The sequence below is a fragment of the Pogona vitticeps genome, chromosome 3 (genome assembly GCF_051106095.1).
Source record: "Pogona vitticeps strain Pit_001003342236 chromosome 3, PviZW2.1, whole genome shotgun sequence".
Classification (NCBI taxonomy): domain Eukaryota; kingdom Metazoa; phylum Chordata; class Lepidosauria; order Squamata; family Agamidae; genus Pogona; species Pogona vitticeps.
The window spans coordinates 214,129,598-214,156,281 of record NC_135785.1 but is presented as its reverse complement, the minus strand read 5'-3'; the positions used below and the strand labels follow the sequence as shown (position 1 = coordinate 214,156,281).

General features: G+C 39.6%; 1 protein-coding gene across 6 annotated transcripts in view; it reads left to right on the top strand.

The window, feature by feature from the left end:
- ROBO1 (roundabout guidance receptor 1) overlaps positions 1–26,684 on the top strand; it is a 769,638-nt gene that overhangs the window by 588,950 nt on the left and 154,004 nt on the right. For all 6 annotated transcript variants that reach the window (XM_072994024.2, XM_078388993.1, XM_078388992.1 and 3 more), the window contains one exon: positions 17,173–17,330. In XM_072994024.2, the coding sequence (XP_072850125.2) occupies positions 17,173–17,330 (158 nt within the window). The remainder of the gene's footprint in view (positions 1–17,172; positions 17,331–26,684) is intronic.

Here is a 26,684-nt window from a genome sequence, read left to right as displayed (position 1 = left end):
AACAATCATCACTGTTCATTAGCCACTTCATCTACAAGTATTCTCATATATAAGCTGATTATCATCTACCAAGCCTGAACATACTGTGCATAAAAAAGTGATGTGGATGAATCAAATCCAGCCTTTGGAGGACTTAGCCGTTCCTGCAAATAGCAAATACTAGGGAGGAGGATTCGAGTTGCAGGACTCACTGTCAAGTTTGACTTAAGTCACACATTGACTTGAATCTGAGGTTGTTGTGTTTTTTTTCCAATGACTTGGACTTGACTTGGAACCCAACCCACTCCTCTCTCTCTCTCTCTCTCTCTCTCTCTCTCTCTCTCTCTCTCTCTCTCTCTCTCTCTCTTGCTGAGGGATAAAAGCTTGTTTTCAACAGAGTTTCAGACTTGGGGCTTGGGACTTGTTAACAAAGATCAGACCCAAAGGCTTGCCAGCATCCTTGACAAATACCACCTTATCATTTTGATAGCTTTTCCAAAGGGATCTGCCTGGGAGAAAAGAGTGTAAAAGTATATGAATAGCTAATGGTCTTGATCTATCCATCCATCCGTCCATTAAAAACACACTCATATACATTCCCATCCCATAGCCATGGATTTGTAGCTCAAGGTTACCAAATCTAGCACAATCTACCAGAAATGAAATTACCAGGGCCTTTTTTTCCATATTAAAAAAATACCCACTTGCAAAATAAAGGCTCTATAGCTCAAAGGTCAAATAATACAAATTTTCTATTATTACAACTGATGTAACAACTGTGGAATGTTCAAAGTTCCCCAACTTTGAAGCAGGAAGCAAAAAGCCACCTACCACATTAATGCCTTAGTGTCACCCTGGAAATACAAAAGTGTCACCAAATAGAAGTGGGTGGTACCTCAGGGTTACTGCAGTGGATGAGAGTCTGCCAGTGAGGAAACATTACCTGAAGAAACTCTCGCACTATATTAATGATAACACCATAGCAAGGACATTTGGCTTCACCAAACCTGAAAAGATATATTCCTCAATGACTGTTTGAAACTATCAGGAAGTTATGGGTATGGGGAAATTGTTTTTTCCAGACATTGGAAATAGAAATTTTATTACAAGAATGAAAATATACTAAATCCTATTTCACTAATTAATTCCAAGCTGTAAATTATTCTTAGACTTTTCGCCCTCCAAATATGGGCGCTGGAGTTTCGTGAGATGCTGGCAGAGGACACAGTGCCACAATTTCAGAAAAATATATAGGCAATTTGGATATCTATCTGTTAGTATTTCCACACATTCCTACAGATATTTTTTTCAATATTTTATTTACTGGCTTAAATATAAAACTTATTTAATTATTTTTAAATATTTGTATACTTACTGTTTTAGCTTTTAAATACTGTCTTTTAAATGATGTCAGCTGCTTTGGATCATTTTAAGGCAAAAGTTAGGGTAAAAATATTTTAAATATATAAATAAAATAATAAATAATATATACATATACACAAATGGGTATAAATTTCATACATTTCCGATATACTAGCAGGTTTAAGAAATGTCCTATTCAGTGCTGGCCTTTCTTTCTTTCTTTCTTTCTTTCTTTCTTTCTTTCTTTCTTTCTTTCTTTCTTTCTTTCTTTCTTTCTTTCTTTCTTTCTTTCTTTCTTTCTTTCTTTCGTACAATTATATTGTGCCCTGTATTGATTACACCCACTATTAAAAATACGTTGATGCAAATGAAAAAGAAACATGACTGAAACAGATAGCTATGTGGTAAGGAGCAAGTAAAATAAGGTTTCTTTTAATTAATTTCAGCAGTTAATCTCAAGCACACTGCAACTTACTGTTACTATTATTGGCCATTGGAAATATCACGGAGATAAAAATGAAACATTAGAAGGGATTGGTCTTATTTTATCATTTTAATAGAGGACAAATCTAGTTAAACAGATGGCACACCGGGTTTCTCAGTAAATTCAGCATCTGTGTGTACATGTTGCACAAATACCTATTACAATGTGTCAGAATAAATTTAACTCCCTTGTTAATAGAATGTTAGTCAAAGTAGATAATGAAGGAGCAAAGTTAAACCCGATGATCCACCAAACTCACTGAAAGTTGCTCCCATTTTGTACAGAGATTCCTAAAGAAAAACAGAGCTCCTATTGATGAGTATTTATTTACATTCATAACATTGCTCACGCCCTCAACAAGATGCCCAAAGAAAAATATATGACTATGTGTATGGTTTGGCAAAGGCTTAACCCAACAAACCCTCATTTAATTAAATATTCTTTAGGAGAAATGTTTCTTGATTCATCTGTGGGTAAAAGTTGGTCTTAACAAGTGCTAAAACCTCCCACCAATTATGTGCACGTTAGCGAGGGGATTTTACTAAGAGTTTTATTTATATAGAGAACTGGAAAGCAAATGATGTATACAATTAACTGAAGATCTGCAAGCTGAATAGCAATTGTATTTCACAAACAATGATCAAGTAGTGTTAAACACAATTTTTTTTATTTGTTAGTTTAGTATAGAGACATGTCACAGAGAGGAAATCATAGAATCATTGAGTTGGCTCCTGTGTTATTTTATAGGTAAGAATTTGTATACAGTGGTACATGTTTTTCTAGTTAGTGATGCTTTTTGTGATTCACCCATGTAGGAGGAGAGGTAAACAGAACCATTAGCTTATTTACCTAATTTATTTTTATGTTAATAATATGTTAATATTTATTTGGAGATACTCAGCATGGTTTGGTGGGGAGAATGACAGAGTAGGACTCAGGAAGACTGGGTTTGAATTTCTCTCAGCATGGAAACTCACAGGGGGTATGGTATGGAACTGGTAAATATCTCACTTGTGAAAGCCCTATTATGGTTGCTATAAGTTGCTTCTGACTTGACGGCACATAACAGTAACATTTATCTGGAACATTACATTTTCTGCTTCATAGAGAAAGTAAGCGGCTTCAGTTTGGTAACTCATTGGAATCCACCCTCCCCCATCAAGAGGTCTGCCATATTTCTGAGAATTCTCATCTGTAATCAGCGTCTAAATAGGAACAAAGTTGGTGCAACTGAAGCCAGTATTGATACCATTCTTAATAATAGCAATCATGTGCCACCAAGTTGATTCTCAACACAAACTCATTAGAGGGTTTTCTAGGTAGAGAATACTCTCTTCTTCTTGGGGTAAACCACTACACAGGCTGACTCTTCTTCCAGGAAGCACAGTGGAGAATTGCATTCCCAACATCTGACTCAACAGCTACAGACCTAAACCACTGAGCTATCCAGACAGCCTGTAAATGAATAGGGGATGTGCATTTGGCTTTCTTTGCACTACAAATACGATAATTTTCCTTTCTTGGAGTCCCCCCTGCAGTACTTAGACCTTAAAGACAAAGGATCCTGCCAGCAAAAGCAGACCTTCCAGGCAACTAGAAGGGCAGCTTTCCAATCATGTAGTTCGGCCTGTCTGAGGCACCAGGCCTGCCAGCTGGGTCTTCCTGGAGGTGAGCACATTTTGGGGGGTCTATAAAGTCTGGGTCATGCAAGCAGGACTCCTGGAAAAGAATTATGGGGGTTGTGGTGCAAGAAATCCAAAATACACACCCCTATAATACAGTGTAGACAAATGTGTTTAGAATGCTTAACGTTCTTCACGTCTTCGCTTATTTAATTCTAATGACAACCTTCAATGATGTAGATTAATATCTGAAATCATTTATTTATATTCCAAGCAAAAGTGCTTTATTTCAATTGATAATTATATAATCTGTATTGGGTGCTAAACCCATAAGTAAAACTAAGGGCTTAACTATATATGGAATATACATCATATTTAGCACATCTAGAAAAAATAGAAATGACTAACTGATTTATTTAATGTGGGCTTTTGTGAATTAGAATCCACTTCATCTAACTAGTATCTGATGGGTCCAGGCTGGTGTAATCTTAGCATAGTTTTTTAAAGATGTACTTTAGAAAAATTCAAGAAAGCCAGGTCCTGCAGGCTCTTAATCAAGGCTGATTAAATTGAACCTGAATTAACTAACACATTATACTTCTAATCATAATGCTAGATTTAGTCTGCGCCCACCCCAGAGGCATTTTGTCTTTAATATCAGTCGCTGACTGTGGTCCTTTCCCTTTAGCACATATGAAGGAAAGATGTTGCTGTTATTATTACTTATTACAAAACAGCTAAGTATAAATAAGTAACGACACAGTAAACAATAATTATTAATATTAAAACTACATATTCAATCAAACATTAAATGCAGCAGTCATTAAAATAATTAAAGCCAACCATACCATGTAACCCTTTAAAACATGAAATCTAGAGATCCTCTACAGCAGTGGTCCCCAAGCTTGGGCCTCCAAATGTTCTTGGACTTCCAGAAATCCTGACCAGCAGAGGTGGTGGTGAAGGCTTCTGGGAGTTGTAGTCCAAGAACATCTGGAGGCCCAAGGTTGGGGACCACTGCTCTAGAGGGGTTCATCACTGTAGCCTGAATCCAACTGCTTGTCCCAAACAGAGTAGATATATTAAATCATTAGGATTTTCTTATGTTGACTTGCTAGTTGGTTAAGACTAACAATTGGATTTAGGCCTTTGTTCTACTCTCTGTTTAACACAGTCTTTTTATTTACTTGTTCCGTGATATTTGCAATGATCATAAGTTGTATTGTGATTAAAGACGTATACCATTTCCTACGTACTCATAAAAACTTAACAGAAGACTATTATAATGCTACTAGAGCTCTTCCACCCATCAAAAACTAATGGTATGTAAGAAATAAATGATTTTATTATGATCACATTTATAAAACAATTTAAACTGTAAAATAAAATGTTGCTCCTTTATAAAATCCCACAGTGGAAAAGAAGACATTAACCAAAGGTAGCCTAAAACCATGAATTGAGACAAGAAGTCATATTTTAGAGTTTCTGTCTTTAACCTATAACTTCTCCCATTATGGCATTATGAAGCTGAACTCAGATGAACATAATGAGTTTTGCTGGAACAAACTAGAAACTGCCTCGCCCAACATCCTGTTTTCCACTTTGCCACTTTGTCCACAAACATGTCTCTGGGAAACCTGGGTTCCCTGGTAGTGCTTTGCATCTTCTTCAGAACTGACTCTGGCCATTTTGGATCAATTTGCATGAAGTCCAGATTGAAGTAAAATGGTGTGAAATGGAAGGGTACCAAACTACTTGGATTTTTTCTGCTACTTTAGAATCTAAAAACCTAGACTGATTGTCCTCAGTGTGACTAAATAATGAAACATAGTGTGGTGTGATGAGGTAGGGGGCTGGCTTTACTCACTGACAGTTCTAATGTGCAATGTGAGGCAGGAATTTCAACACTGTTGCCCCCACTACCTTTCATGCGAGGGCTGATTGTGCAAGGTAACTGAGGTTATGTGGTCTGATCACACACAGCTGTTCCTTTTGTGAGGGTTCGTGTTGAGAGTCAGTTGCTTTCTCTCCTCTTGTGGACCCGTGTCTTCAGGTACAGACACAGACTCCAGTTGCAATGTTTTTAACTTTTATTTTAGAAACATCAATAAAACTGATTATATCAATTTGAACATTGTCTTTCTCCTTTTCTTGCAACAGCCTGAAAAGGGTTTCCGATTGTCTTTAACAAACAGGTTCCCATAACTAAAATTCCAAGATCCCGGTTGCTCAGTCCTTTACTGCCATCCTAGTCGATAGTGGCAACAGGGCACGGACACATCTCCCAGCTATTTTTCACACCGCATTCTCTCCCCTGGTTCCCAAGGCCCTCGCCTCCTCCTCGTCTCTTGCACTCACCATTCTGCCCTTTCTTTCCTTTCTTCTTCTAACCTGTCCTTCTCTTCCCTCAGTCTCCATCTCCACTGTTGGGTTTCTGCCTCTCCCCAGTATGATGGTTTCATGGGAATGACAACTCTTGACCTGTGATCTGCTTCTTCTCTCAGCGCTTTCTGTCTCTCCCACCTATGGGTCCAGGGGTTTTCTCCCACCTATGGGCTCAGAGTGGTACTGACCTACCAGATGGGCGGGATACAAATCAAATAAATAAATAAATAAAATAAATAATCCATTCCCATCCCAGTGGTAGGTTTTTCTTCCTCCTCTCACTCTTGCTTTCTCCCGCCTCTACTACTGTTACTTCTCCCTCACTTGTCCTTTTTTTCACTTTCTTCCTCCTTTGATTGGTCCTTCCCCTCACCCTCTTTTCCCGCCTTTTCTAACTGCTCTTTCAACTCTCCCATCCCCCTCAAACCCTCAATGGCTCTCCCTTCTGGAGCCCCCTTGAGAGAACCTGTAGAAGTCATCTCAAGAAGAGCTGTCACTCCTGAGCTTCTTCTTCTCTTTCCCTCCTCCAATGGAATGGAACGTGCTCCAGAGAGAGGTGTCTCCATCTCGCCTCCTTGCTCACACCTTTATTGGTTATTTCTGCATTAATAAGTGGATAATAGAGCTGGTGGGATTTGAGGTTGTTGTTTGCTCTAAGTCTCGTTCCACTTCTGTGTCCTGTGAATTAGAGAAATTCAGCATAGTCCTGTTTGTTTATTGACTGTGTATATGTGGTATGTTTCAGATAGTATAACTTATTTCTCTCTCTTCTGTCTCATTGCTTTTTTTGTGTCTCTGACTTGTTTTCTGCATGTGATTCATTTACAAAATGTCCTCTCTTTATCACTTGTTTAGGTAAATACATAAACACTTGTCTATGTATTCATCAGAATTCTCCTAGGAAGCACTTTTTTGGTCAACAAAGCATATACATTATCGCATATTCAGTTCTTTCTTTGAATGTGAAACACAGCAAGCAGCACTATCATTTTATTGTTGATTTCATTCATATTTGTGTCAGCAAAGGCCTACGTTTAATTTTGAATCCATTTTAACTCATCATATAGTATAGTTGTTGTGGGTTTTTTGGGCTCTTTGGCTGTGTTCTGAAGGTTGTTCTTCCTAACGTTTCACAAGTCTCTGTGGCCGGCATCTTCAGAGGACAGCACTCTGTGCTCTGGTGTAGTTGGCTTTGGGAGTGCAGTATTTATGGCTGTGGGATAGGCTTTTGTCTTTTTCTGTAGATGGGTGATTGGTGTGTATTGTTGTGGGTGTATTGATGTGCTAAGAAGAAGAGATTATCTGTTCCTGTGGTTGATGGGTGTCATTAGCTGGTCTTTTGTGTGTAGTGATCCCCTGTCCTTGTGGCTGGGTAGAGTTCATTGACCTTTTGCATGCTGTATTTTTGAGAGCTGGGAGCCAAGTTATGTTGAGCTTCACACTTTCTTCTTTTTTGTTGAAGTTTTGCTGGTGCTTGTGGATTTCAATGGCTTCCCTGTGCAGTCTGACATAATGATTGCTGGTATTGTCCAGTATTTCAGTATTTTGGAATAGAATTTCATGTCCAGTTTGTTTCAGGGCATGTTCAGCTAGTGTAGATTTTTCTGGTTGTTTTAGTCTGCAGTGTCTCTCATGTTCTTTGATTCTGGTGTGGATGCTTTGTTTTGTGGTTCCAATATATACCTGGCCATAACTGCAAGGTATCTGGTATACTCCTGCAGTGGTGAGGGGGTCCCTTCTGTCCTTTGCTGACCGTAACATTTGTTGTATTTTTGTGGTGGGCTTGAATACTGTTTGTAGGTTGTGGGTTTTTTTTTTTTTTTTTTTGAAAGTTTCCCCATGCAGTCCGTGACCCCTTTGATGTATGGCAGAAATACTTTATTTGTGGGTGGCTGTTTTTCTTCTTCAGTTCAGTGTTGTTTTCTTGGTTTGATAGCTCTTGTGACTTCATTTTTGGAGTAGCCATTTGCCTGTAGGGCCTTCGCTAATATATTCATCATATAGTAGTTTCAACTATTACTGTTACATTAGCATTGTGTCAGATCATTATTTTAATAAAGATTGAAGTTCAGTATTGAATATTGAACAGCCTTTTCAAACCTGACACCCTATAGATTAATTTGTTCTGTCTAGAAACTAAAAGACACTTTGATAAAACTCAGCAGAAGAAGTAAACATGTCAAGAAATAGTCAGAAGATCCGAAGTTTATTAAAGTGCCATAACAACTACTGGTGCAAACATTTCAGCAAATCAAATAGCCCATTAATTCATCATTAATAGCAAATCTGAAGATTGCCATAGGAAATTAAAGCTTAAATGAAACATGCACTGGTGACCATGCAAACATATAGCTTAAGCAAATTGGAAAAAGCTATTTGTAGCTGCAAAAATGGGAAAGCAGCAGGCCTGGATGACATCCATGTAAAACAGATTAAAAAAATAGCACAGAAAAAAAAACACAATGCTTTTTAAGTTTCTCTAATGATTATCTTGACTCTCTCAAAAAAATCAAAATTCCAAAAATTTGAAGAAAGGCATGAGTGATTGGTGTTTTGAAATCTGGTGAAGAAGCCACAGACCCAAAAAATGTCAGGCCGATGACTACTTTGTCATCTTTATAAAGTCCTAGAATTAATTCTTATTACCTGTCTAATGGAAGTAGTGGAATCATGACTCATTTCAAAATGGGATTTAGACCTAGGAAGAATTGTACAGTACAAATCTACATTTAATGCAACATATTGGGGATGGATTTGAAACTAGGAAGATCTCGGGGATAACCTTTGTAGATCTGTCAGCCACCTATGATATTTTTCATCACTAAGTACTACTGCAAAAATTCTATAACCAAGGATTATAAACTAACTAAAGTAACACTAACCCTTGTGCAAAATCACAAATTTCTCATTAACTTTCAATGCCAATGGAGCTGATGGATTGCTCAGAAGAATGGTCTGCCCCAGGGCAGTCAGTGTACTGGTTCTTATTCTGTTTAAGATCCATAGCACTTCATTTTCTAGATTTATAATTATCCCACTGCTGGGATAATTATAAACATTTATAAATTATGAATGACATCAGGGTTTGGATTTCTGACAAGCTGAGTGTGTAGCCCTCTTATAGAAATCTTCCACTGTATGGTTGCTTAACTAAATTCTGCTACTACAGTAAAATATACACCTATTATTTCCCTTTGTTCATCCAGTAACTGGACATATGTGTATGGTGAAAACTAGTGTCTAAAATCTGCAAGATACCTGTTACAGTTCTCTAAAGGGAATAGCTAAGGAAGTTAAAATTTCTAGTTTCTCACTAACTGGTAATCAGTTCTTCTACTAATCTCAATTCTAGTCACCTCACATGTTCAATGCTGAGGGCTTAATACATATTTCTCCCACTGACTGGATAACCCCACAGTATTGTAACAGACTTTTTCAATATAAACCCTGTAATTTCCTCCTCTAGTCTGTGCCATCATTTGTTATCCAGGCTTCACTTTTTCTAAAAGGCTGCATTGAGAATTCTTTCCCGCCCAGCATTAACGTATATGTATATAATTTATCTGTTCCCTGATTGAATTTTGAAGTAAAATGTGCCCTTTTTTCCTCCCCCAATGGACTTCTTCAGATTATAGTGGTGCCTCAATTTACAAACTTAATCCATTCTGGAAGATGGTCGTAACTCGAATTGGTTGTAAGTTGAAGCACCATTTCCCATAGGAATGCATTGAAACCCCATTAATCCGTTCCGGCCGGGGGGAAAAATCACGAAAGAAAGGAAGACTACAAGATCCATTGGATATGTGATTGATCCATTCCAGCTGAAGGGGGGAAAAAACCCCAAAACAAAACAACATTGCAAGCCCCATTGGAATGTGCTGGGTCCAGGAAAAAAATCACCAAAAAAAAACCCCACACAACACTGCAAGACCTATCAGAAAGTGATTAATCCGTTCGGGGGAAAAAAAAAAAACATAACACATAACACATAACAGCATAGAAACACTGTGGATTTTCTATTTCATTATGGAAATCGGGGTTTTTAAACAAGAGTGGAAGCTGTCCTGAACATGTTAGAAGAAAAAAAATTGAACTATGTTGCGTGATACCAATTTTTAAAAAAAAAAAAACCACACACAAAATATTTTACTTTTGTACCCAGTATCATTTGAAGTAGTCTGTAGCTTGTTCTTTCACTATTCCTGGCATGAAAATTGCTACAAGGAAATTTGCTATTCGCATAGTGCAGGAAATAGCTGTTCTGCAGTAGTTCTCATGTCAAAGAAGTAGTAATATGTTATTTACTGAGTGTGTACCTTTTAACAGATCATGCTAGTACTGTGTTTTTATCTGAGGAAGTGTAATTTTACTGAGATCTGTTTCTTTTCAAACTGAAGAGTGAAGGGAGTGACCAGGAATTTTAATGAAGAACATTTTTCATATCATATCCCTTCATGGTTTTAAGTGATCTAAAGTATTTTAAAAAGAAAAGAAAAAAATCACCAAGTAAAGATGGTGTCTTCAGAAAGTAAAGTAGCAGTATATTATGAGGTACTATGATTTATGTTACAGCTATTTGTTAGTTACGTTTAGAGAATCCCATGGATTACCAATTAGAAAAGTATCAAAAAAACACACACTTTGGCATTTTTCTCTTTAAAAAAAGGGTTGTTGCTACAAGCTAGCTGAACTTCTGTCCTAGAGAAAACAATGTAATATATGAAGAGAACTGTAGTGAGTCTATCTTCCCTATACAGTAAACTGACACACAAAAACATACAATAGCATTAGTGTTTCCTCTTTCCATCCAGTTATTTCCTTACTTTTCCTTCTTTCTGCTCCAAACTAAAAAGTATATTCTTCAGGGCACTGAGAGCAGATTTGTTCATTTCGATTACTCAGCTGTGCTGGATTTTCTTCTTTCATTTTCTTCATTTCTTCATTTCTTTCTTTCTCTCTCTCTTTCTCTCTCTCTCTCTCGTCCAATTGCATTCACTTTTCTAATTAACCTTCCTTTTTTATTTTGACTATAATCATTCTTGGTATATCTTAAAGTACTTGTTTTTAAACCATTCTGAATGGCATTTATGGGAACAAGACATAATATTGTGTGAATAAATAAATAAGTGATTGCATTCCTTCACATAGAGTATAAATAGTAAACTGGAGAGCGGCTGAGAAAGGATATAATAAGCTTTTAATTCATTGATTAAGTGGAAGAAAGTTCCTTAAAGAGAAGATGTGGATGTCTGCAGGAAAGGATGAAAAACAGGCACATCTCTACTACAGTTTCCTATCAGTTTTAAGAATTTCTGCAATCAGTTAGCCAAAGAACAAACATAATCAGAAATGGAACACTTAAAAAAAGAAGACATTGTCATTGGGATAAAGCTTGGGGGTGATTGCTTTTTCATTCAGTCAATGTTCCTTCATTGAGGTCTTTCCCCACCAAAGAATGTATTTCATGCAAGCTGACAAAAAACTGGAAAGAAAATTAAATACAGCCTGTGAACTCTTGCCTTTTGAGCCTCACTCTTAATAACAGTATTGATGATGTACCGTATTTTTTGCTCCATAAGATGCACTTCCCCCCAAAAAAAAATGTGGGGGGGAGGTCTGTGCATCTTATGGAGCGAAGGCGGTGATTTTGCCCCCGCTGGCCCCATGGGGGGAGTGTTGCAAGGGTCCGAGTGAGCCTTCCCTCGAAGCTCCCCCCACCCCCACAAAATCGACAGCTTCCAGGTGGGGGGAATGTCGCAAGGGTCTGGGAAGGCTCACTCGGACCCTTGCGCCACTCCCCCCACCCCCCACGGGGCCAGCACGGGCAAAATCGTCAGCTTCTGGGACTCTTTTGAGGCTTGGGAAGCCTCAGAAGCATCCCAGAAGGTAGCAATTTCGCCCCCTCTGACCCCAGGGGGGGGCAGTGTGAGTCTCTAAAGGGTCCTGGAACACACCCTAGGACCCTTTAGAGACTCACCCTGGCCCCCCGGGGGTCAGAGGGGGCAAAATCACCACCTTCTGGGATTCTTCTGAAGCTTCCCAAGCCTCAAAATAGTCTCAGACGGTGGCAATTTTGCCCTCTCTGACCCCCGGGGGGGAGGGTGAGTCTCTAAAGAGTCCTGGAACACACCCTAGGACCCTTTAGAGACTCACTCTGCCCCCCTGGGGGTCAGAGGGGGCAAAATCGCCACCTTGTGGGACTCTTTTGAGTCTTGGGAAGCTTCAGAAGAGTCCCAGAAGGTGGCGATTACGCACCCTCTGGCCTCCGGGGGGGCTGTGTGAGCCTCCAAAGGGTCTTGGGTGTGTTCCATAAGACAGACCTCTCCATAAGGCTCACCAAATTTTAGGAGAAGAAAACAGATTATTTTTTCCTGTTTTCTTCTCCTAAAAATTTGGTGCGTCTTATGGAGAGGTGCGTCATATGGAGGAAAAATCCGGTAATAACACCATGAAAATGTGCATAAAGTGACTTCATATTAACATCACCCTGTCCAACCTTTTTGTCTTTAACAATTAGGATGGCAAAAGAGTGGGTTTTGTTTAACCTTTCTAGAAGTAGGTATGAATAGTACTGGAATTTAATTTCAGTAATGATTGCAAATAATCCAAGGCTTTCTTTGTCATCAAGGAAGTCCTGACTGCTATAGGTAATAGTCAGAGATGGGAAAAGTTCCTTTTTTGGATTACAGTTTCCAGAATACCCAACCACTCACCATGCTGGCTGGAGAGTTCTGAGAATTAGAGTCCAAAAACTAACTTTTTTCTATTTTACCCTTTTACCCTTTGGTTACATTAAAGAGAGTTTTGAGATCAAGTTTATTACTTTGCTTGGTGATTGTATTATTTATATAGAAAACACTTGATAAAGCATTCAGTTTTCACACACCATGACATTTCATAAATTCCTAGCTAGATAGCAACTTTCCCTGTACATAGGGCAATACCTATGTAAAAGGCAGTTAATATCTGCTTTTTATTCATTTTTAATCAGTAACAGATTGCGTTCAAGAAAAGATAATCAGTTCTGTTCAGGTTCCAATGATAGCTTTCTATCTTGGTTCTAGAAACAGACCACAGAAGGAACCAAGGCAACTTCATGCTTCTCTAAGGGGCAAAGTGTGAAAGGTGCTCAGAAAAAGAAGGTTGTGGGGCCTGGAACCAGAGCTAAGGTCAAAGATATGCACTGAGCATTAAAGCCATTTGATTGGTCACTGTTCCATCTTGAATGCTAACTGCAAAATCATTATTTGAGTGCTGATCATAATGTAGCCAAAATGGTGCCACCCAGACACAATAAGGAACAAGGGCAGGAGAACATGAGGTTCATGAGTGGTGCTCTCCCAGGAATCATTAATGTGTTTGCTATTTTAATATAGACCATTAGATACATTGCATGGTAATTGTGTGTAGTTTGTGCAAGAATTATGCTGACATAGTCATTATGATGCTGAAAAAAAATCCTGTAGACACTCTCACTAAGATTTGTAAAAGGGCTCACTGACCAAAGATTATTGATTGTCTAAGGGAGTGAGTGAAAAGAAGGGATGCAGTGGATAAGCTGAGACAAGGTCATGGCTGGCTGGACAAAAATCTGATTCAGAGCATTCAACACAGTAACATTCCATTGCATATTCCATTTGTGATACAGTATTGTGATATACTACTGATCTCCAACTATTTTGAGAGACATTTACTAAAATTGAGCTCTCGATAACTAAAGGGACATTATTTACTGCATTATTAAGTATACTTCTAATACATCTTCAAAAGAAATGTAAAAGACAAGGAAAAATACTATTTTTCAACAGGAAAAGTAGTCCTTAAATTTTTAACTTCACATTCAATTGCCAGGGCCTAAGGCAATTCCAAACTGCATGTTAATTCTACAGCTGCAAAAATAATTACATGACTACTATCTTCAGAATAATCTGTAATAGTTTACACTCAGTCACCTTTTCATTAGGTAATGTTAGAGCCAAAATAATTAATAGTCAATGAAAAACTTTTTTCTCTCTATCTATGCCTCCTTAGGATGTTTTCCTAAGGAATATTGTGATCTGCTAGATACGGTAATTGATGAAAAGTGCACATGTAAGATGGACTTTATACTAAGTATAGAAATTACTCAATTTGCTTTTATTAGAGTAGCACTTGAACATCTTTGTTACTTCAAAGGTGTTTGGGAAAAGTCCAAATAACTATTAGAGGAGTGCTCATCTTAGGTTTATGACTACTCCAGACAGGACAAGCACTTAGGATTTGCAAGGAACATTTAATTAGATTTCTTTTTGGAAAAAAAACAACCCGTTTTGGTATGAACCTATTAAAATATTTTCTGACTTTAGACTTGTGATCAAATCTTGTACTAATAAGGTCATCCTTTATTTTAAATAAGTTCTTGTTGTGGCTCCAGCTGCTTTGTTATAATGCGACAGGAGAATTTTCAGGTAGTAGGTTTTCTTGTTTATCACTTTCTTATCAAAAGGAGTAAATTACGGAGGAAGGTTTTACAGAAGTCTCATTCTATTTTTCATAGAAAAGAAAGCTAAAATAATTCTCTTTCACCAAGAAATAGCACTAAGTATCCATTTCATAATAATGTATTCTAATAGAATTAAATATCTGAAAATGTACATTTAAGTGGAAGCACAAATGGACGTTTTGAAATAGTGTTGATTTTTTCCCCTCCCAGGTTTAAGAATAGTCAGGCATCATGACAGATTATCCCAATGCCCTCCCTCCTCCCCTCTGCCAAGGCTTTGAGAGTGGTTTGAAAATGATAATAGACAGCATCTAGACCAGTCATGTGCATAAAACCTAGTGAGGGTGCACACAATATTAGGAACAAGGTGGTTGAGCATCAAAGCCCATGAAAATCTCAGAGCACTGTACAGACAAGTACAAGACAAGAGGCAAAGCCAGAGACAGGCCCAGTGTCACTTACAGGCTGTCTCAGTTCACAACAGTCAAGTGACAAGTGAAATGTTTCATCATAAAGTATTCAATATCACCTTTCGAGTACAGGGAGTTAGCAGAGCAAACTAGGGTGAGGTGTCCAGAGCTGGTGAAGATGTTGTTCCAGCAGTTCTTCAAGCCGCAAACTGATGCTTTTAAAGCAGGAGATACCACAGTCTTGTCTAGCAGCAACCTCTAGATATGTACCTATATCTGTATTTGTATCTATATTTATATCAATATCTGGGATTCTTTTCTTATGAGGACTTTTCTGTTGCAGCAGGTTGTAAAGGTTGTGACCTTCCTTTTTAGCTGCGAGTTACTGGGAAGAGAGTTGCAAGTAGATCTGCCTCTCATGTATTGCTTCCTTCTGGGCATGTGGACCCATAGCATTCTCTCCTTGAGAATCCAGACTCCAGGATCCCAGGTTCAGGCATTTCTTGGGGATCACTGGTTGCTGTGGGTTCTGTCTCTTTTTCTAAAGATGATGTCTTCATTCTCTTTGTGCCAGGCGTGGAGTAAAGGAATAGTTCTATACATGTGTACATACTTTCTGCTTTTTTTCTTTTTTTCTTTCTTTTTTCTTTTTTGAGAGGGTTACTTTCCATTAATAGAGAGACTGCTAAGGGTACTTAGAATCATACCAACATTACATAGTGCAGATTTTGCTTCTTTTATTGCCATGAACCCCCTCTTCTTGCATATAGTAGGTATTCTTGTAGTACTGAGGAATGAGGAAGAGTTGAATATTGCTGTGGTAATGCTTGATCTTGTGGCGGTAAATCCTGTTGATACAGGAGAAAAAGTGTAATGGGGGGCTAAGACGGGTTTGTATGTAGCAAGTTTAGCAGCTCGGCTTTGGAGATGGTGTACAAAATGTGATACAGGTTTTCATAAAATATGATTTTCATATTTACATGTAGAAAAACTACTGTGTTTCCCTAAAAATAAGACAGGATCTTATATTAATTTTTTAATTAAATTTTTATTTAACTATAACATATAAACATAAAATAAATAAACCAAAATACAAATTAACTGTGTTCCCCACCACAATAGGGATTTCTTGCATTAATCTTCTTCTTCCTCCATCTATATTCTTCTTCTGTTATTGTCCTCTTCTCCAGATTATATTAATTTAATTAATTATTTTTTTTCATGTACAGCAATCTACATTTATTCAAATACTGTCATGTCATCTTCTGGTTGCTGCCCAGAGGTGGAGGACAGGGTTTCAGTTTACTGGGGCTTATTTTGGGGGCTTATATTACGAGCACCCTGAAAAATCATAGTAGGGCTTATTTTCAGATTAGGTCTTATTTTCAGGGAAACAATATATGGGTTCTATAAAGGCTTGCATTCAAATGTGTACTCAAGCAGAAGTAAGGCACTACTAGCATGTGTAATTGAAATCACTTGACAATTGAAGTACACTACTTTCAGGTTAGTGTACAGTCAAATATATATTTAGAAAAACATTTCATTTAGATCAGTGTAGTGCATGTTTATCCTATATTGGTATACTTATTCCAAATCTAAATGCATGTGGTCTACCTGCATTTCTCTTGCTTTCAGTGGTATATGCCCTCAGACATACATTTGCATATGTATTTCTTATATTAAAAATGCTAATCTGATACACAAGGATGTGCACTGCAGTCATCATGGATCCAGCTCTTGGCAGTGGGTGGTAGACTGGGACCAAAATAAATGTTTGCAGAAGATCTCATGTGTGACCCAGTACACATTCTACCTCCTGTCTGGCTGTTTAAGCTTAGAGTGACCACGTTCTCTTGCAGCCTAAAAGATCATCTGCTAGGTAGCAGACTTTTCTCATGGGGCTACTTAGTGCATCTGGCTTTCCTTTATATATATTATGTGTTAATGCAAGTACAAAGACACGGATACAAGCTAACTGACATTTTGGAGACAAATATCCTGTAGAGTGCACTCACTGAAAATATTTTAGAATTCCTGTTCTACACCTTCTGTTTGGTAAGTGCACATGTGATTGTCAACCTTTTTTAGTGAATGCTGCAAAACATGAGTAAAAACCTAAGACCTGAAGGAACAAGGTAACAATAAATGAAAAATAAGAATGGATGCAATTATGGAAATAGTACGTCAATAACTAGGTAAAGTTAAAGCCTTCCATCAAAGTTGCATTGTTCACTATTCACAGGAATGTAATATTTCTTACTAATTATGGACAAGCAGTAGAAGAAATGATACCTGTGCTTCACATAGTGCTATAAAGAAGGAAGAATTCGTATTCCAACCTAAGTGAAAAATCCATTTCTTCTCTGTAAGAAATGCTGTACAAAGATTGCTCATCACTGATGTATGTTTTGGTTTTATCTCTATCTCTTCCCCCTGCCTTTTCAGTACTGCGTGATGATTTCAGACAAAATCCTTCTGATGTTATGGTAGCAGTCGGTGAGCCAGCTGTGATGGAATGCCAACCTCCAAGAGGCCACCCTGAACCTACAATTTCATGGAAGAAGGATGGTTCCCCTCTGGATGACAAAGATGAAAGAATTACAGTAAGTTTGTTTCTAAAAAAATAAAAGCCAGTGGAAGATCTGTGCATAGGGACAACTAAAACATGCAATTAGTGTCTCTGCAATTAGTTGTACGTATTATGGGAGCCCACATTTTTGTGTGTCTTCTCTTTCAGCAAACATATAGGGAAAGGGTGGGGAGTTTTGGTAGATCTAGAGACCATGTTTCTACCCTTTGGATCCTAGAGGCAGCACAGACTGCCAAAAATAGCAGATCACCCTCAATAGAAGCAGCTGAACCGTTGCTTCCGGTCATGAAAAATCATGTTCAAATGGTACAGAAGATGTTAAATAGTCTCTCTCTCTCTCTCTCTCTCTCTCTCTCTCTCTCTCTCTGTGTGTGTGTGTGTGTGTTGAATAATGTGTTTGTTCTTCAGCATGGACTCTGTGAATGCACACAGTTGGGTAGCTGCGCCTGTGCAGGAAACCTCGGAATCTTCTAGAGCTTTAGGAAAAAAAGATTAACAACATGTTACCCCTATTGTGCATGCTCTGCCCACCTAAATCCCCAGTTCCATTTTTTTCTGCCTTAGTGAAAGGAACCTTGCACTAGAGCTCCATAGTATTGCTTAAAATTACAGTTTTTTTCTGACTCATATCGCCTCCTGATTACGTTTTTGGACTTCGAATTATTTATTCTTTACGATCGTTACCCCTCGAACCAACTCTGGACTGCTAGACCGCGATTACCTTTTCCCCACCGTTTTTACAGACTGCTTCCCTTGGTGTACTCGGACCACTTTGACTTAGCTATTGCCTGCAGTATTGGTTTCTCAGTTATTGTTCAAGGCTCTGAGTGAGTTCCCGATCTTCCCCCCGCTTTATGTCCCCGTCAGGACACTTTAGAACGTGTGCAACGTGTACCTGTAAACTGCCCTTCTCTGATGGACACGAACCCCCACCAACCAAAGGAAGATCTCTTTTTTTGGAAACATCTTACAAGACAGATCAGCACCACTCAGCCTAGCCTTTATCCCTGCCCTTATGGAGCTTGTGAAGGAGTCCTGGTCCCTTCCGCCTAACTCTACCTGTCACACGGCGGATTAAAAACCTTTACCGTACACACGGTGAATATGCTGAGTTCTTACTGAAACACCCCACTCTTAACTCAATCATCGTACAGTCTAACATTTCAAAGTCTGTGCCTAGAACCAAAGTGACACCTACTAATAGAGAGGGGCACAAGCTTGACATTCTCGGACGGAAGCTTTACTCCTTTGAAGCCTTCCTGTTAAGAGTGGCAAACTATCAGGCAGTGATGGACGCATACCAGAAGCAATTGTGGACAAGGGTCCTCCCTGCCCTGGAGGTACCCCCTGAAGACAATAAGGCTATGCTTCTTAATACATACGCTGAAGCTAAACACCAGTGCTTGGCATCAAGACATGCTGCAGATGTGGCCTTTTAAGTCAATGATCTTATCTATAGGATTAAGGAGACATGCTTGGCTACGCTCTTCAGGGATAACAGAAGAGGCCAAGTCTCACATTGAAGAGCTGCCCTTTGATGCTACAGGACTTTAATGAGAAAACAGATGATAAAATGGAAAATCTTCACAAGACCAATAAAATAGCAAAGTCATACACCATTCAACAACAATCAAAATATCAGAAATACTTGTGGCGCAAACCATATGGCCAACAGCAATATCAGTCCACTTCATCTAACCAGACTTACCATCCTTACAGACAACAGGGTACTCCGAGGTCGTCCCAGGCATCTTTTGCAACCACACCTTTCCGTCCACAGGCCACATCCCAGCGCAGATCGTCCTATCGTCCTCCTGCAAAGAAGTGAAAACATTATCTTTGACTCAGGCCCTTCAACCACTATTCGGCTAGCCCCCTTCATTCAAAATTGGCAATCCATAACAAACGACACGTGGGTCCTCAGTATAATACAGTTCGGTTATCGTTTAGAATTCCTAGAAACTCCTCCCTTAGGTCATGTCCGATACACTTCATACTCACCAGCCCTAGAAGAAGAGATCAGAAATGCACCATACAAAGAGTACCACCACACGCGATACCGAGAGGCTTCTACTCCCGGTACTTCGCAGTACCGAAGAAGGACGGAGGGATCAGACCTATTCTAGATCTAAGGGACTTAAACACTTGCCTCCGTCCTCGGCGCTTCCATGTGGTGACATGAGAGGCAATCATCTGTCTGCTACATCACGGGGACTGGTTTACTGTAGTGGATCTCCAAGATGCCTATTTCCATATTTCTAAACATTACAGAAAATATCTCAGTTTTTTCTTTGTAAATTTTGCCTTTCAATTCTGCGCTCTCCACTTTGGCTTCTCCACAGCTCCATGCACGTTTACAAAATGCATGGCGCCAATAGCCTCGATGGAATTTCCATCTACCCATACATAGACGACTGGCTGGTTGTGTCTACCTCCCGACACAAGGCCATCCGCAACACAGGTTTTGTCCTACACACACTTCAAGATCTGGGCCTCCAGGTGAATCTGAAAAAATCCCAGCTAATTCCGACTCAAGTGATAGATTACATAGGGGGGTGGTTGGATTCCACCAAAGCAAGAGTTTTCCTCACACCAGAGCACGTCACCAAGTTGTGCAATGCCGTGTGTGTGTTCCAGTGTCATCACAAGGTTTCAGCCCAACACGCCCAACACCGCGGCACTTCCCCATGCACGACTCAAAATGCGATTGTTGCAGGCCTGGTTTCTCGCTCACTTCGATCCAGTGAAGGTCAACGCACACAAACGCATCTCCTCATAGGGCAACCCTTTTGACTGCTATGCCTAACTGTACAGGTCACCACAGATGCCATCCTGACAGGCTGGGGAGCCCACTGCGACGGTCACACCGTGCATGCCCTTTGGTCTACAAGAGAGCACCATGTCCACATAAATCATCTGGAAATGTGGGCTGTCATAAAAGCATTTCGAGTCTTCAAGAGGATGCTACAAGGTCGTGGTGTCCAGGTAGTCATGGACAACATCACGACCATGTACTACATAAACAAACAAGGCGACACAAGGTCTATGTCACTACTTTACCTAGCAGTGGTCCTTTGGGAGTGGTGCTACAAACACCATGTCGCAATACACATTTCAACACAGGAAAATGAGCTGGCAAACTGGTTGAGTCCTCTATCCAAACAGACTCACGAATGGGAACTGGACACCTTGACACATTGCAGAATCTGTCAGAAGAGGGGAATTCCGATGATAGATGTATTCACCATGTCAGCCAACTCAAAATGCGAAAGGTTCTGCTCCCGTGCCGGATGGGGACAGGCATCATTGGGGGATGCCTTCATCATCTTCTTTATCTATTCCCACCCTTTTCACTGGTGCAGAGGACGCTTGTCAAGATCAGGCAGGACAGGGCCAACGCTATCCTGGTAGCGCCTTGGTGGCTGTGGTTCACCACTCTCAGAGCTATGGTGAAGGACTTTGTGAGACTACCATCAATTCCAAATCTTCTTTCTTTGGATGCAGGCCGGGTGTTTCACCTGGACCTACCTTCCCTACATCTGACTGCTTGGAGGATTCAACTCGAATTCATGAGATCCTCAATCAAGCAAGGAAGTCTTCTATAACACTTTTATACTCCTACAAGTGGAACAACTTCCTGCGCTTTGCAGAATCAAGGAACTTGCAACCTCGACTGACATCACTTCATACGTTGCTTCTTTATCTACGTCATCTCTTCGATCAAGGCTTGGCACTCTCACCTTTAAAGATATATTTGTCAGCAATAATCTCCTTCCAGCCTAGAGAATCAGAGTCGGCTAGACTGTTTTCACACCCAACTCTAAAGGCTTTTCTCAAGGGCATTCTGAATTTGCATCCACCCACGAGGTCACCTTTACCACAGTGGTCTCTTCGTTTGGTGCTTAAGGCCCTCACAATGCCGCCATTTGAACCTATGGCAACTTCTGATATCAAACTGGTATCGCTTAAGACACTCTTCCTAGTGGCCATCACCTCGGACAGAAGAGCTAGTGAGCTGGCAGCGTTGCGTCATGACAATCTTTACCTGCAGTTTTTCAAAGACAAGGTAGTCCTCTACCCTGACTTGTCATTCCTTCCTAAAGTGGTCTCAAGCTTTCACCTTAATCAACCGATCTCATTACCTACGCTCTTCCCCAATCCATCCTCAGAAATGAAACATACGCTTCACTCACTGGATGTTAGGAGAGCGCTGGCATTCTATACCACCAGAACTAAGGACTTTCACACCTCACCCAGGCTATTTGTATGTTTTCATGGTTCACATAAAGGTTCTGCTGCGACTCCATCTATGATTTCTAGGTGGATTGTGTCAACCATCGGCTTGGCCTACCAGCTGCAGGGTAAAGACCCACCAGAGGGCCTTAGGGCACACTCCACCAGGGCCATGGTGACGTCTACGGCACTGCTGAGTGGAGTGGACATTCCAGAGATCTGCAAGGCAGCAACTTGGTCCACCATGTCCACCTTCATCACACACTACAGGTTGGACCTCCGGGCCAAGAAGGATACTGCCTTTGGAAGAGCTGTCCTAACATCTCTGCTGGAGTGACAGCCCTCCATCTGTTAAGCAAGCTAGTCAGTCAACCCAGTTGTGTGCATTCACAGAGTCCACGCTGAAGAAAGAGAGGTTACCTACCTGTAACCATGGTTCTTCAAGTGGTACTCTGTGAATTTACACATACCCGTCCTGCCTCCCCTCTATCCATCACTGCTCCACTAATACTTTACAGAGTATGACTGGTGGTGGATAAAATGGAACTGGGGATTTAGATGGGCGGAGCATGCGCAGTAGGGATAACATGTTGTTAATCTTTTTTTCCTAAAGCTCTAGAAGATTCCGAGGATTCCTGCGCAGGTGCAGCTATCCAGTTGTGTGAATTCACAGAGTACCACTTGAAGAACCATGGTTACAGGTAGGTAACCTCTCTTTTGGGATTAAATCTGAAAAAAGAGGTGAGGGAAGGCTAGGGGCTACAAGCACAGCCATGGGGATCCACATTTGGTTACCCTGATGAAGAACAAAACATGCACACTGCTAGTGCTTCTTGGCTTTAAAGTTCTATAGTCAGTCAAATACCAGTTTCCTTATGCTATGCTTTGAAGATCTGCAGGTCATTTTCTTCATCTCCAATGAAACCCAAGATTCTTAGAGCAAGTCTGTAGCAGGTAAAAGTAGACCTATAGCTCGTCTCCCTGGTTTTGAACATTAAAAGGATTCAATCCCAATGATCACAGATACTTGAACTAAACCAAAATAGAGCAATCCTACCTGCCCCCCCAACAGGGACCCAAAAAAGTAAGGGTAGGCCAAGATTAGGAACAGGCTGCTTTGTGATCACCAGTACATTATGTGGTCACTTGGAAAAGGAACAAAGAAGCCTGTTCCCGGAACAAAACAAACCGCGGGACAGATCCCAATCTGACTGCACTCAAAAATTCCTGTTGCATTGAAGACATGTAGGGCAATGACGCAGGAGAGGAGGACCTCCACTGTGGGTGGGGTGGCAGCGGCTCTCCATGTACATTATAATGTCAATTTTCCAGGAAACTTGCTTGTTCAGACTCATCACCCTGTTTAGCAAATACTGGCAAATAAATGTTTGGCACTCTAGATGTTTTGGATTATGTTCCCAGATTCGTCAGTATATCCTGACAGTAGGAGTTGTAGTCCAAAACATCTAGAGTGCTAAAGGTTTGCCAACCCTGGCTTAAGATGACAAAACCAGAGACAGAGGAAAGTGGAGCTGGAGCTGTCCCCTACTTATCACGTTTGCCTGAGTGTTAGTGAGTAGGTAGGACTACTGTGAGCTAGCAAGAAAGCCTGATTCCAAATAAATTGATGCACATTCCCTTAAAGAAATTTAACATAATTGTACTGTTTCCAGGTGTATATGGTAAATGGCATTTTTAATGGTTTTCCTGGTAAACATGAACTGCCCCAAAAGTGTGTGTGTGAGGAATAACAGTTCTTTGGACTTGCTGGGCCAATAGCAAATAGTTTATCTACACAATGGGATGTATGCCCTGCCTTTTGCAATCTAAACCTGTATTTCCTTTTTAATTTTTACTGTTTAATAAATCCACCACTTAATTACTAGCTCATTTTGTTGCAAGTGTAGCTCATTAACAGTTTGGTGAAAACAGCCTGGATGAATGAAGCATGAGAGACGCCAGATGAGATAGACTTTATTTCAGTTGATCTTTAATGCATGAAGTAAGGCCATCTAAACTGTTTTTGATTGTGCACATGAAAGGCTTTAACTACACACAGTCTGCTCCATGTGTGTGTGTGATTGTATGCAAACACATGCACAGGTATGCACACGTGCTTTTGAAGAGGTTGCTTATCTGTTCATTGATGTGAAGGCAGCATCTTTGCTATAGATTGTACAAATCCTGGTCCATAAAAACCTCCAACACCCACAACCATTTAAAAGAGTGCGCTCTCTCCAGACCAGCTGTGTGTGTAAGAAAGAGAAAAACCACTGGGTAGTATATTCAAGAAAGAGAGAGGGAGACCCTCTACATGACACAGGTTGTGTCAGTTTGATACCCAAGACAGACAGGTCATAGTGGAGAGTTCTGACTAAATGCAATCCACCTGGACTGGGTAGGTGAGCCTTGTCAGCCTGGGAAGGCAGCCCATCTAGGAGAAGGAAAACTCCGATTTCAAACCTCCACTGCCTTGTGGCTATATCCACTGATGGAAAAGGCTTCAGGAGTAAACCTCTAGGCAAAATCCGGAGCCGGAGTGTGTTCGTGTCGTTCTGGCAAATTTGTATTTTCTTCTCATTCTATTTTTATTTTTCTGTGCAACTTAACAAAGTAGAAGCCTGCTTTGTACCTTTAAAAATAAATAATAAATATAGTGATGATAGGGTAAAAACAGTGCTTTCAGACTGAGATATGTTCTGGTTATGAAACCATGATGAACACAGTTTCACACTGAAACATCTCTGTCTAAACAGTTAGCTTACATGATTTATTCCCAGTTTTGTGCAGGTTTTGAAGTTACATATCAGTGAAGTTACTCCAGAACTACTTTTAAAAAAAAGTCTAGTCAAGCACTGCAGTCTAAGTGATGGAAGAGTAGCACATTAATATGGAGAACAAATGCTTAGCTGCAACACAAAAGTCTGGGAAATATAATGGTGTTGGAAAAATGGTGGTGAAATACTCCTTATTTCCAATGCATATTTTAATTTGCCATAGATCAATGCAGGTTGGAATTCAAGAAATAAATTTAGTTAGAACTAGGAATAAATAGTTGCAAATGATGGGTTAGTTATTACAGTACTTACTTCGTTTCACAGTAATTATGGTAGTACTGTATTGCATCAATTTTAAGATGAGAAGCAACTTCACTCTTTCTGAAATGTAACATTAACCCTTGAATTACTGTTATAATCACAGCTGTGTGGCCTTACTAAGTAGTTCACACACTGACTTGTTCTAAGCTAAATAAAAACATTCAATTAAAAAAAGAAGTTAGTAAAAGTGAATTAGCTAATCTTTAAAAACAAGAAAGCAGTTTTGAAAATTACATTCTGTGTAGATAGCTAATTTATGCGCTTGGAATTATATCAGTAATTAATTTTTAACTTAACTTTTCAAGATTTGCCAATAAGGTATAACATAGTCTAGTTATTGGAAAAGCATTCACATCAGCTTCTTAACAGTATCTGAGACTGCTGGATAATTATTTTGGCTAATGAAAAATAAGAGAGAAAGCAGATGTATGAAATATAGTATATGGGTTCACTTTTATGATAATTTTAATCCAGTGGTGCTGCATGAAGTAGAAAAACATAAGCTACTTTTTAACAAGAAAAGAACATTCTGCTTCAGTCTTGATGAGCAATGATCTTGATTATTCTTCAAGAATATATTGATCTTGATAATGTTGAGGTCTGTTTTCCTAACTCAACTGAAAAAAATTATTTCACAGACAATAGATTGACTCCATTGTCCTATCAATACCAGACACAATTATGTTTCTCTCCCTGCCCCCATATATCCTCTCCCTGTTGCATTTTACAGAGCAGCATTCTATACTGGACCTTGTTCAATTCCACCAAGTATGAAGCTCCTCTGTTCACAGAATGGCCAGTTTGGATCCATCCCATAAGTGAGACAGCAACTTGCCATTGAGAAAAACATATAAGGACATGAGTTTCTATGAAGTACTGTCTGAAAATGTGGGCAGTATGTAATCTGTAAAAGCTCACATTTGTATTATATTATTCTTAAAGCTCCCACAATACTACTAGTTTTACTGTTGCTGCTGCATGAAATACCTAATCATCTTATTGTCAAGCTGGCCCTTTGACATTTCCTATACCTGATTGGGCAATTATTATACACTAGAGAACTACCATATTTTTCCATGTATAAGACAATACTTTTGTCTAAAATCTTTAGACTAAAAATTGAGGGTCATCTTATACACGGACAATACGGAAATAAGTTGGAAAGAGATCAAAACAGCCCATAACTTGCCTCTGCGAACATGCTTCCTTCAATCACGAGCCTTAGCTTCCCCCCAGTCACAAGCCTTATGTAACTGACATCATCTGATGAGGAACAAATCAATTGCAAAGGTGCTCAGATGCAACAGGGACTCATAATGTCTGAGCATTCAGAATGCAGAAGCTGAATAAAGTTAAAGTGTGATGCATAATATGACAGTACTGATATGTAAATGTTACCTAATTACTAAATAAAAATGTGTTCTGTTTTATGTTTAAAATATTTATTTCTTAATTTTGGGTTAGAAAACTGGTGGGGGCAGATCTTATAAATGGGGATGTCTTATACACAGAAAAATATGCAGTGGTGGATCAGGAACTGTACCACACAAGTACAAAATGCATGTGTACACATATACACAGACTATCCTCTCACTCCCATCCTCTTGCAGATCACAGGGAGGAAGGAGAGGCTGTAATATTACTCTTCTCCTAGTGATATTGAGCAACACTGTTCAGATAGAAAGAGATAAATAATAATCTTCCCATTCCACTAACTTTTATCTAAATTTCTCATACTAATTCTTGTGATAAGTCCTGCTGGAAAAGAAGGTCCAAAAGCTTGATTATGCTGAGAAAGAGAGTGCAGAAGGAGAATCCTCCCCCCCCCCACACTGATCCCTATGCTGTGAAGGGAATTTAGGAGGATTGATGTCACTGGAAAGTCATTATGGACCACTGTATACAGGCTGCAGGTTAGCCCATGCCACTCTACATGCTTCTGTCTTGTAATATTTGAAGGCAAGTCACAGTCTTTTCTGTCAGCAAGAGGAAATTGAGTAAATCATGTGTAATATTAGTACTTATTAGATATAAAA